This window comes from Geotrypetes seraphini, chromosome 18 (assembly GCF_902459505.1).
Source record: "Geotrypetes seraphini chromosome 18, aGeoSer1.1, whole genome shotgun sequence".
NCBI lineage: Eukaryota > Metazoa > Chordata > Amphibia > Gymnophiona > Dermophiidae > Geotrypetes > Geotrypetes seraphini.
Window position 1 is genome coordinate 14,466,235 of NC_047101.1, and position 13,582 is coordinate 14,479,816.

General features: G+C 37.6%; 1 protein-coding gene across 5 annotated transcripts in view; it reads right to left on the reverse strand.

The window, feature by feature from the left end:
* The window catches only part of MAPK9 (mitogen-activated protein kinase 9), a 59,844-nt gene that overhangs the window by 12,366 nt on the left and 33,896 nt on the right, over window positions 1-13,582 (reverse strand). For all 5 annotated transcript variants that reach the window (XM_033926999.1, XM_033926997.1, XM_033926998.1 and 2 more), the window contains 4 exons: window positions 9,065-9,247; window positions 7,333-7,457; window positions 6,143-6,206; window positions 5,334-5,405 (listed from right to left, as the gene is read on the reverse strand). In XM_033926999.1, coding sequence (XP_033782890.1) covers window positions 5,334-5,405; window positions 6,143-6,206; window positions 7,333-7,457; window positions 9,065-9,247 — 444 coding nt within the window. The remainder of the gene's footprint in view (window positions 1-5,333; window positions 5,406-6,142; window positions 6,207-7,332; window positions 7,458-9,064; window positions 9,248-13,582) is intronic.

The following is a 13,582-nucleotide window of genomic DNA, read 5'->3' on the forward strand; positions in this document are numbered from 1 at the left end:
AATGTGAATATAATGAAATTTCCTCTGGGTTAGTAAGGAAAGATATTTTTGCTCAGCAGGTGGTGTATTATGGTAGTGCAAATAAGGCTGGAAGATTATTGGCAAATTATTTAAAAGCAAAGAAAAGGAAGGAGAAAATAAGCATAATTAAAGATGAGTTAGAAAATTCTCATTCTCAAATTGGAAATATATTAAAACAATTTTTAAAATATTATAAGTCATTGTATTCTTCGGAGTCTTATTTAAATAAAGAGAAAGATGGGATGGATTTTTTGAGTTTAGTTGAAGGTCCTAAGGTTCCTGATCATATAAAAAGAAGTTTAGATAAACCTATATCATTAAAAGAGTTACAAATGGCATTGAAATCCCTTAGAGTTGGGACCGCTCCAGGTGGAGATGGATTTATAGTAGAGTTTTATAAAGAATTTCAAATTTCCCTATTACCGTATTTATTAAAATTATATCAAGATCAACTGAATAAAGGTTGTATATCAGGCACTATGGCAAAATCTTTAACTATTGTTTTGCCAAAGCCAAATAAAGATCCAACATTGGTTTCAAACTACAGGCCTATATTTTTAATAAATGTAGATGGTAAATTATTAGCTAAGATTTTAGCATTAAGATTGGCTAAAGCTCTTCCGCATATAATAGGAATGAATCAAACTGGATTTGTTGCTCAAAGACACTCTTCTAATAATACTAGACTGGCATTTCAGATGTATTATTTAACAAAACAAATTAATGATCCGGCTTTTTCGGTTTCACTAGATGCTGAGAAGGCTTTTGATCTGTGTAGAATGGAGTTTCATGTATCAAGCTATGGAATGGTTTGGTATTGGATCCGGATTTATACAAATGATACAAGCATTGTACAGCTCCCCAACTGCTCGCTTATATATAAATAATAATTTTTTGAATGCTTTTAAGTTGCAGAGGGGAGTTAGACAAGGTTGTCCATTATCTCCTTTGCTCTTTGATATAGTTCTTGAACCCTTATTATTAGCTATTCGACAGGCAAAGGACATACAGGGTATTCCATGTGCTGGAGTGGAATATAAAGTATCTGCTTATGCAGATGACATCTTGCTTCATTTGAGGAATCCGGAAACAACAATCCCATGTCTACTGAAGGTCATAGATACATTTGGAAAATTCTCAGGATACAAAATAAATTGGACTAAATCAGAGATTTTACCTTTAAATGTGCATTGTACAAAAGGTATACTTGATTCTTTCCCTTTTATATGGAAAGAGGATGGAATAAAGTACTTAGGTATTTGGCTGAATAAAACACTTGAAGAGACAATGAGAATAAATGAAAAATTTTTATTACAAAAAGTTACAGAGTTGTGTGAGCAATGGAATCCTTTACATTTGTCCTGGTGGGGAAGAGTACAAACTGTTAAAATGATGATTTTGCCTGTGGTTTGCTATCAATTGGGAATGATACCAGTGTTTTTTCAGGGGTCTTTCTATAAAAAATTAAATAGTATTCTGGTTATATTTATTTGGCTAGGTAAAATTGCAAGAGTGGCTTTAGTGTCTTTGCAAAGACCAATTGAGGAGGGTGGGGTAAATTTTCCCAATTTTTATAGGTATCATCAGGCCTATATCATGCGCCAAGGTATTTATTGGGTCCTCCCAGAGCTTTTGGAACAATTACCAGAGTGGTTAAGGGTGGAGAGATCACTTATCTTTCCACTTAGGCTTGATCTTTTGCTTGGTATAAAAGTGCCTAGAATACGTAAGGACAATAGAGTATTAATGGATACTTGGAAAACATTAAGGTTTGTAGACAAATTAACTACTGATTCTATTTTAAAATCGAAACAACAGACTATTTGGGTAAACTCCAAGATACAAATAGGCGGGTTTAAGGTTGTCTGGAAAGATTGGATTAAAGCAGGTATAAGATCATTAACGGAAGTAATTGATAATGGTAAGATGCTTGAATTTTCACAATTGCAACATAAATATGGTCTGAATAAAAAACAAAGTTATAAGTGGTTGCAATTGAAACAGGCTATTCAGGTGGGGTTCCCTGAATGGAAATCTTTAAATGATCATTACAGCTTAGAATTCTTATGTTTCCAGGCAGATTTTCTGGGTCACCAGGCCGCAAAGTGGTATAAAATTATATCTAATTATTTGAATAAGAAGCCTAAAAATGGATTAAGAGATATTTGGAGCAGTTCAGAGAAGTTCAGTTCAGAGAAGAGCAACTAAACTGATTAAGGGTATGGAAAACCTTACATACACTGACAGACTGAAGAAGCTGGGGCTGTTCTCCCTGGAGAAGCGGAGACTCAGAGGAGATATGATAGAGACCTTCAAGATCCTGAGGGGCATCGAAAAGGTTGACATGGACAGATTTTTCAATTTGAAAGAAACCACAAGAACAAGGGGTCACTCGATGAAATTGAAGGGGGACAGGTTTAGAACAAACGCAAGGAAATTCTTTTTCACACAGAGGGTGGTGGACACATGGAACACCCTTCCGGAAGCCGTGATAGGAAATAGCACAGTACAGGGTTTCAAGGAAGACCTGGATAGGTTCCTGGAGGACAAAGGGATTGAGGGGTACAGATAAGAGCAGTGGAAGGTTTAGAGATAAGTGTAGAGGTAGGCATAAAATTAGTCAGGGACTGCTGCTCAGGCAATATGCCTGATGGGCCGCCGCGTGAGCGGACCGCTGGGCAGGATGGACCTCTGGTCTGCCCCGGCGGAGGCGACTACTTATGTACTTATGTACTTATTAAGATTAAGCATCAGATTAATGCATCTCAATGGCCACGTATTTGGTCTTGGAGAATTAAAGGTACGATGTCAGCATCTATTAGTCAAACATGGTTCTTTTTGTTGCATAGAGCATTCTGGACCCCTACTAGATTACAAAAATGAGATTGCTCTAAGTCTAATAGATATTGGCATTGTAAAATTGAAGTTGGAACTCTAGACCATCTTTTATTTTATTGTCCATGTATTCAGGCATTTTGGATATCAATATGGGATCAAGTTAATATGTTGATGGAGAGTCATGTGGCTTTATCCTATGACACAGTGATTTTTGGAATGTGTATGAGGGCCAAATGCCAAATATCTACAGCAAACAATAAATTATTATTGATTCTTACGGGAGTGGGAATTCAACAGATAACAACTAATTGGAAAGACTGTTCTAGATTGAATTGTAATTTTTGGTGGAACTCAGTTTGTCATATGTATAAGATGGAAAGATTTCTTGCGATACAGAGGGGGTATTTTAAAAGATTTCAAGAGGTGTGGAGGCCATTAATTGAATATTATAACGAGTAAAGTTTATTCTTTTTCCTTAGGGGATAATATATAGAAATGGGATGGGATGGGAGGGATAGGGAGGGAAAAATATTGGAAATATGTTGTTATGAAAAATAAGGAGATATATGTAATAGGATGGGATATTTATTGTTGTGCATTACTGGGTATAATAAAATGTTTAAAGTGTTTGAGGAAGAAGGATGGGGGAGGGACAGATTTCATGTCAGATTAATTGTATTATCAAAAAGGGATGTATAATTATATATAAATTTGGAAGGAATATTTTATTGATATGGAAAAGGGTGGGAGGTTGGGGGGGGAAATAAAAACATGTATAATAATATTGTTTAAGAATGCCAAGTGTGTTATGTAAATTAATTGTAATAATACTGTACACTTGTTGAAAGAAATAAAAAGGAATAAAGATTTAAAAAAAAAAAAAAGAAAATTCAGATTAAAAAAAAAAATTTATAAAAATGAACTAATGTTGGGTATAATACTGAATATAATGAAAACAAGAAATTATGAGGAAAACAGAGAAAAGTATGGAAAGGCACAAAAGAAAGAGAAAGCACATGTTTGACGTGATGAAGAGAAAACTGAAGACACAGTTTTTCAGCTCCACGGAAAATGAAGTATTCATGATCCTGTGAGCCAATGTTGAGCAGAAAAGACATCAACATATGAACAGTATGGGTTCTGACTAAAGATTTAAAGTGATAGGGCACTTGGAAGTGTCCGTACTGGGTTCCATGGATCATGTTATCTACATGTGAAAATATTATGCCTGCTTGTTCTCAGAGAAATATATATATTTCACAGGTGTTAAAATATATTTGCAGTTGTTTTGACTTTTTGTACCTGTGTGTAGGGGGGGGAGGGTTGTGTTTCTGTGTTTTATTTTTATATGTACAGACCCTGACACAGGCACCATGCCAAAATACAAGCTGTGTGAGGTCCTTCAATAAACACCTCACCCTAAACATAACATTTTTGTTTGTGTGTGCTTTAGACTGCTAAAACAAAATTAAACTCGTTGGCCACAACCACATGATACTTTTGGAGATAAAAGGGTGAAGAATTTGGAGAAACACCACCATCGTTATGAAAGGCTTCGAGTTGTGTGGCAGAGTAGAGAACAGGATATAGTGGATTCAACTAAATGTCACACAAAAAACAGAGAAGGTGACCTGTAGTGCTCAATATCTTTATTGTAGTCGAGACTCAAGGCCTGCTTCAGGAGTGTGATACTGTGTTTTCTGTTTTTCAATGATTATATGTGTCACAGTTTATATGGTTCTTATGATTCCATATCTTAAATCACTGTATTTTTTAGAGATCATTTTATGGTTATATTTATTAATGGGAGGTTTTATATTCAGTTACATTGTTAATTTTAACTCCTTTTCGTTTTTAATACCAATTGTTTCTCATCTCAGTCTTTTAAAGTACTATTTTGTTGATATGTCTTTTTAAATGTTTGTAGACTCCCGGGTCAGGCCTTAGGCCGAAACACGTACGTGTTGAGCCTCGACTACAATAAAGATATCGAGCACCACAGGTTGCCTTCTCTGTTTTGTGTTTCTACTGTGACAAGGTAGGATCTCCTGTTTGCGTCAACATGTCCTAGGAGCTAAAAGATGCAGGATATTTCAACAAGACAATTCAAAACATTCCTTGACTGCTTAATGCTTACTTGTGAAATCAAAGAGATGAAGTCATGTTTTGGAATGGCCTCGATTGCTGAATTCTTTGGAAGACTAAACATGCAGTGCATACAAAGAAACCTATGAACATTTCTAAACTGGAAGAGTTTTATAAGGAACAGTGGGGGAAAAATTCTAGTAAAGAGAGAGACTTAGCTTGCTAATTCTGGAAGCTGTTATTTTTTGACAAAGATGGTAAATACTGACTGAAAGGATATTCAAATTTTCACACCTGCTATATTCACACATCTATATAATTTATATTATTGTTTAAAAAACAAAAAAACAACAGGCATTACAGATAAAATATTATAACCAGTGACCAACCTGATGGCTGCTCTTTAACTACACCATTTCTGCTTCTCTCTTCCCAATCCAATACTTCTTTATATATAAGTTCTTCAAAATGAAAAAAAAGGATGTAAAATAAAAATCAGGTAAAATCTAAACTGTATCAGATCTCATATGACATACTTAACTACCTTGTTTCCCCCAAAATAAGATAGTGTCTTATATCAATTTTGGGCCCAAAAAACACACTAGGTCTTATTTTCGGGGTATGTACATGATCATCTCTCCCTTCCTTTCCTTAAACCCAATTCTTCCTCTTTCCTTTCTCTCCCCCACATGTGCAGCATCTTTCCTCCTCTCTCACCCATCCACTTGTGCCTTCCCTCTGCAGCATCTTTCTATCTCTCCATCCCTCCCATCTCCCTATGCAGTAGAACCCTTGGCCAGCTGCTATCTTTCCCTCCCTCCCATCCCTCGTGCAGCAGAACCCTTGCCCAGCTTCCATCCTTCCCTCCCATCCTTGTGCAGCAGAACGCCACCACCCCCTGCCGCCGCGCAGCCATCCTTCCCTCCCATCCAAACCGCCAACTGATAAAGTGTTATAAAATTGAAATAAAATATCCCAATCACTAACATCAGGCACGTTCCTGGCCAAACATCCCACTTCCTAAGTATTCATGGAGTTAGCATAAAGAGAGCAACTGGAAAAATCTGTAAATCACTTCTATTTTTTTTTTCTACTGTATGCTTCCCAAAGCCTAATAGTATATCTAACCATCTTATGCTTTGTAGGTAGGAGAAGCAGGTATATTTCCTTGGCCTATGAATTATGTTGTTATATTTACCTTTCCATTCTTCAATGTCATGTTCCCGCTCTTCCAACTGTGCATCATAGATTTGGGGAGGAGGCTATAAAGTTAAATTAGGAGGAAATGAAAAGCTTATCACAAATTTCCTTTCAACAGAGCCCCCAACCTAGACTGCATTCTCCTATTTTCTTATTATTGTTCAAGGTATATAGCAGAAGCAGAGAATTGTGTTCTTCAGTTATTTTTCTAGTTTTACTGTAATCATATCACTTCCTCTTTTTAATATTTTAATAGATCACAGAGGATAGTGTAAAGTCTCTCCCCATGTTCCCAAATAAGGATTTTGCTTTACTAAATCTAGCTCCTTTACAGCCCCCATTAATAAAGCAATGTGATACAGAGAACTATCACTTAAAAAAAGTGAAATAGGTGTACTGTATAAGTTCAATACAAATCTAGAGGTTTTTTTTTTTCAAAAGATAAGTCTAGAAGGGTTCGACTCACTAGTGATTTACTACTGTATGTTCTCACAATAAAGGAGCGAGTTTATAAAGTGCTCCAAAAAGTTAGATATCAAAATGCTGGATACCAAGTACAAGTTCTATAATGGGATCTGGGCACTCAGATTCCATTATAGAATACTAATGTAAGTTTGCATTTACATGCCAACTTGTATCTATGGAAGGTACAACTTGTATCTATGGAAGGTACGTATAAATGCATGCACCATTCAATGCAGCACTTTAGTGTATAAATGAGGACCATCGGATGGTCAATAGTATGTGCATGTACTTGAAGGAGATGCCTATGCCCCACCCACGTAACCCCTCCCTTTCACCTTGACTTTGTACATTTAGATTATAGCAGTGTTTCTGAACACGCGGTAAGGGTACCCTTAGGGGTACTCGAGCCCCTTGTTGGGAGGTCACTTAAGCCTCCATTGTCCCAAGTTCTGTACCTGGGACAATGGAGGATTAAGTGACTTGCCAAGGTCATAAGGAGTTGCAGTGGGAATTAAACCTAGCTCCTCAGGTTCTTAGCCCACTGCACTAACCATTAGATTGTAATGGGAATCTTTAACATTCACAAGTGTCAATGGCACTTACCCCCTTAATCTATAATGTGAGTGCCTACATGTAAATGGATATCTTGGCAAGGAATGTGACCCGCAGAAATAAAGACACAATGTTTCTTTCATGACAAAGTAGTTTTAAGTTTCTACTTACTGCTTCGGCTTCAGCAGGATCATACCAGACAGTAATATATGGATGACGCAAGGCTTCATCTACAGAGATTCGCTTGTCTGGATCTACCACTAACATTTTGAACAGCAAATCTCTAGCCTGACTTGCTGCAAGAAAAACACGAGTGAAGAGGGAGATATGACATACGAGAGTTTTAAAAATCTTAAATGAATGTAATATAGAACAAAACATTTCTTGATGATTTCTAGCAAAAATTTGTACTATAAGTCCCATGCTTGTAACAAAATCAGAAGTACTAAAGATAAAGGAAAAGAACATTCCTTCAGTAAACAAAAGTATTTTGAGCCCAAGCTGGCTGACTTTAGCCTTTGCTTCCACATTGTGCCAAGCCACCAACTGACAAGGACAAGGGAAAGGGGCCCTAGGACTTGTAGTCATTTAATTTTATCAGTTGCTGTATTTTCTGGAAGAAACATTAAGGGAAAATACATATGTGAACTGAAGTTAGCACACTGAACATATTCCCTTAAAGGCCAGCAAATATCTTATGTATACTTGTGGCAAAAATGAGGCCTTCAAGGTGTCATATACTCCTCTAAGAAGGCAAGTTAATTTATTTATATATTGTTATAAAATTTTAAATAAAAATCAACCTATAAAAATTATACAGTGGATTAAAAAAAACAAACAAACAACAGTGGCTTGGACTGGTTTGCTACTTGAGCTTTCAGCTCACTCAGAACTCTAAATCAATTTCACTGTAAATTTTAACAGGGAAGTTAGGTGTCTAAAACTCAATCAATAAATGATGGCTCTCAACAAGTACTTGAAGAGGCTCAAGGCAGCATACTTAAAGTGACCATTTTATTTTTTTTCTCAGAACGGGACAGGACCCTCCCCCTGGACCCTCCCCGAGACTTCCGGATCCTCCCCAGACCCCGTTAAATATAGTGCAAAATATAGACAGCAGATATTTCTCATACTAAATTGAAAATAAAATAATTTTCCCTACCTTTGTTGTCTTGATATTTCATAAGTCTCTGGTTGCACTTCCTTCTGACTGGGCATCCTTTCTTTCTTTCATTTCTTTCTCTCTCTCTTCCTGCACCCATTTCTTTCTCTCCCTGCCCCCCTCAAACCGCTGCTGCCACTACTGATTTCTCCAAGCCAATGTGGCAACATGTGTGTACAACCGCGACTACATAAATCTTCCCCCCCCCCACATCAATTCTGGCGTTGGAGAGGAAGTTCTGGGCCAGCCAGGCAGCAATTGGCAAGCCCGGAACTTCCTCTCCGATGTCAGAATTGATGTCGGGGGAGACTTGTGCAGTCGCGGCTGCACGCACCTGATCTGTGCTAATCCAAGCTGTGCTGATCTGAGCTGTGTCGGAGAAATCCCGTGCTCCGCGATCAGCTGTCCTGTTATCCCCATGCACAGCTTCAGGACGCTCTCTCTGAAAATGGGACATTTCTGTATCCCGAAACTGTGCGTGGGGACAACAGGAAAGGTGATCTAAAAACGGGACAGTCCCATTCAAAACAGGACATATGGTCACATTAGGCATACTTAACGTATAAAATATCATCTGGGTATTCATTAGAGGATACCTACATTTCCTACCTGTTTAGGCTTTGCCCTGTTCATGGTATGACCCAGCTACTGCAACAATGGGGGCTACAGACCGACTCCCAGAGTGTACTATGTGCATCACAAACAAACCTGACATAAAACAAAGTTTAAAGAAAATCTTACTTTTTAATTTATCACGTTCAGATTCTGATGGAAATATCCAGTCTGGAAAGAGCTCTTCAAATTTGATACCAGGGTATTTTGGTCTGTTTTCCACATAATTTCTCACAGTGGGCTGTAGCTTTTTCATAAATTCTGCTGATGGTGTTCCTAATTGTTCAATAACTTTATTCCATTGATCAATATCTAGACAGTATCTTCAGGAAAACTACATATTTCATTTCAATAGTTTAGCTGTATTAGTAATGGAAGATTAGGTTTATACCTTCAATAATCTTCTGTTAGTTCCTGAAGAATTCCATACGCTAGGTGTTCAATCAAAACCCGCAATCAGGGAGTTGAAGAAATCCACAACTTTTCTGAGCACATGCTCCACCCCCTTAGCCTGAGAGTTAGTAAACATATGCACTTAAGTCCCAAAGCCAAGCAAATCCATGACAAGGGGGTTTGGGGAGAATCCCCATCAACATAAGTAATTCATGAACTGGTTTGCTCTGCAAAATATTAACAAGTGATAAACAGGCACAAAGGCAACTCAGAAAAACATTGAAGAACAATGTACAACAAAACTCCCGAGAATATCGGGATATTCACGGGAATAATAATTTATTCATATGCCGCCATACCGGGAAGCTTCTAAGGGGCTCACAGCAAGAAAGCAGTACATGCAATTTTGATAAATACACCAAAGTAAAATACAAAGTATATAAGTAAAATGAATAAAGTTAGAAAGACATGTTAAAAAAGCAGAGAACATTACGATACTGCCTATCAAATAGTTGAGTCTTTAGCAATTTTCTAAAATCTAAATAAGAGGAAGTAGCTAAGATCTAGAAAGCAAAGCCAGTCATTCTTGTCCAGGAGAGTTAAAAGAGTTCCTAAAGAGACCATTCTGAATTTCACCTTCACTAAGTATTTGTTGAGAGCATGGAGGTCTAGAATTTGACAAAGACCTCTATTTTTTTCAGTATCAGAAAATATTTGGAATAGAACCCTCAACCCCTCTCCTGCAGAGGTACTTTCTTGATGGCATTGAGTTGGAGGAGGGCTGAGAGTTCTTAATAAAGGAGGTTGGTCTGTTGAGAGTTGAAAGACTCTTTTGGAGGATGGTTTGGAGGCAGTTTTCAGAGATGGAGAGCGTAACTTCATCTCACAACCTGTAGGACCCAGTTATATAATGTGATAGGGGTCCAACGATGATAGAAATGAAGACAACCTCCAATTGGAAGAGTCTGAGAAGGTTGATGGATGCTGGCCAGGGTCTCTATGAGAAAGTCAAAATGACTGCTGGGTTTTCTGCTGAGACTGAGGTTGGGTCTTTTGGGCTTCTGCTGCCCAGACTGCTTCTGTGCTGGAGCCCTGGAGGAGGAAGTGGATGGAACATACTTCCATCTAGAATGATAAAAAGAGCACTTAGGGTTGTAGAACTGCTTGGCAGGAAGAGGTTTTGAAGTAGACAGTGTGGACATTGACTGCTCGTCTGATGAACTTTTGTGGCCTTCTCTATTTTCTCCCAAGCATGATAATGTTCGCTAAATGGTCTTGCAATAAGGTAGACAACTCTTGTTGGGTGTGAATAACACAAAGAGAGAACTAGCGAAGTTTGAAGAATGGTATGGAATTTGGCTGCTAATATTTAATGCTAAAAAATGCATGTCATGTATTTGAGCTGCACCCAAGGGAACGGTACCATTTAGAAAGAACTTTTGAACATGAACGAAGCAGGACTTGATGATGGCCAAACAGTCTAGAGAATGGATACTAAAATAGTCAGAGGTCTTTATCAAAGTGTATGGGGACAGACACAGATCAATAGGCATACTTTGGAAAAAAGCAGGAGAGAGCGGGAGAAATAATAGCTTAAATACCTACAAGGCATAAATGCACATGAGGCTAGTTTCTTTCATAAGAACATAAGAATTGCCGCTGCTGGAGTGAAGGGTCATAGGATGAAGGTGAAAAGGAATAGATTTAGAAGTAACCCAAGGTTTGTGAATTTGTGGAATAGCCTCTCAGTGAAGGTGGTGGAAAGAAAAACTATCTGAATTCAAGAAAGCTTGGGACATGTACATAAAGCAACGTTGCTTACCTGTAACAGCTGTTCTCTACAGACAGCAGGGGAATGCAGCCACACTTGTTGATGAAGTCCTCTGATTGAGCCTGTGTGTCAGTGCTCTCCCTTAGCTATATTAAGCTTTGGGCTTACTGAGCATGTGCAGCATACCCTACACTTGGGGCCCCTCCCCTTGTCCTGTCAGTTTTGTCTCCATAAGCACCTTTAGGGAGCAGATGCTAATTCCAATGTTGACCTTGAGGGTTACAATGTGCATTCCTCTTCTGAAATGATAATATATGTGGTTTTTTCAGCTTTACCCTGGACCCAACCAAACCTCTTCCCCCCTTGTAATTGCATGTATTTACAATCTGTGCATATACACCCTGGGTTTTCTAAAATCAGGACTTAGAAATGTATGTAATACACATATCTAAGGGGGAAAATTATTGACATGGGCTACTGTTAATATGGGTTTTTAGCACAAATTGTACTAATGTCGCACAGGGTCTCACTTCATAGAATGGGACTCTATGCTAAAAGATAACAAAAAAACAGCACAAGCTGTGGTAAAATAACTCATCTTAATTGTAGTCCACACTGATAACTACCCCCCTATATGATCTTTTATACACATCCAAATCAAATAAGGCTTCTAAAATAACCACCTGAATATCTAAAACTTTAAAAACTGCACAATATTCACAATGCAGTCTCAGTAAAGCAACCTTATAATAGTACAATGCACATGGTAGTACAGTTATTTATCTAGGACCATTTAAAAATAAAATTTGGGGGAAAAATGTATAGGTGACAAGAAGCCAGAATAGTTTAACACTCATATGCAATGATATAAAAAGTATGAAAAACTTTTTTCAAAAATAGAAAATAGTTTTTGAAACCATAATAAAATAAATTCATTCTAAAGCCACAACAAAAGGATAAATTTGAACTAAAACTATGAATCTGAAAATGAAATTTGAAATGATTCTCTCCCCTCCCCAATACTATTGGCTCTGGAAAACCGACAAGAGCTCAGTTTAAGAAAATAACTTCTTGGTTTCTCTAAAGGGCCATGCAATGAGCACAATTTCAGCTTTCACTGTGTTTTTATAGGTGAGCCCAATTTAAAAATCTCAGATTGATAGGGGAAAATCAGCTTAGTAGTTAAGCAAATAAATATGTATTTAAAAAATTTTATACAAATAATATAAAATAATTCATCAACTTCAAACATTACTTCCACCAAATATGCAAACAAAGTAAAGAGGCACCAGGAGAAGTGAATGAGTGAGAAAGGGCACATGTGAAAAACTGGCAGCTATGTCAGGATGATATTTAGGCTTTAAGGATGAAGAAACAGGATAAGCGAAAATAAACAGCAACAGGAGATGTATTTCTTTTGAATTAGCTGACATAGCAAACTGACATAGCAAATTAAAACAGAACTCAGGTACAAGAAAGATCTTTTTTGAATTATGTTCCTCTGAATTACACTGTCTACAAAAATGAGTCCTCAGAAAAGTTACTGTCTACTGAAGCAATAACTGAACTGAAATAATGAACACCTGAGACCAATAGCTATGTAAAGGTGTACGTCAGGTCTTTGTAAAGTAGAGTCTCAATTATCCAATGTAAACAGGAACAGCAGATTGTTAGATAATTGAGAAATCCTTCCCCCCCCCACCATCACATTCAGCTCATCCCTCTCTCTCTCCCCCCAGACCTACCCAGCCCCAAACAAGTATAGGCCCCCCCCAGGTCTACCTTCAAAGCCCTGGAGGTCCAGGAATGAGGTTGGAGCAGGAGCGATCCTGGGGGGTGGGGAGAGGCGCCTACACTTGGTTAGGTGAGTGGGTTCTGGGAGGTGTGGTTGGGTCCCTGACATTTGAGAGAGAAGGAGGGGCAGATTACTAACTATTGGTTACTCTGGAACGTCTGATAACAAACTCAGTTAACTAGAATTCTACTATATTTCATGGTGATATATAATCAACAAATTTAATATAAGAAAATCAATTCAAGGTCCTTTAAAAAAAGGCTAATAACTATTTTCTTGGTACTCATTCCAGTAGGTCTGTAAACAAGATGCAAAGAGTGTGGCCCCTACTTCATTAAGAATGAATTTTCCTCTAAACTCATATTAATAAATCATTTAGAGAAAACAGGGTGATGGGTAATCCCAAAACTTATTTTCCCTTTATAGGAAAAGTAGAGTTTTTATAAGATAATGTGTGCTATATAATAATCAATCTCTTCTTACCCTTGCATCTATACAGAAAGAAAAAAAAAAAAGACAGAGTAAAGGAAAGAAATTAAAATGTGATTATGTACAAAAATTAACCCCCTTTTACAAAACCGTAGGAATTCAATGAGCATCAGGGATGTTACTGCCACGGCCGGTGCTAAAAACCGCACTACAGTTTTGGAAAGGGGGGGGGGTAAAACAGGTAACTGTATGAATGATC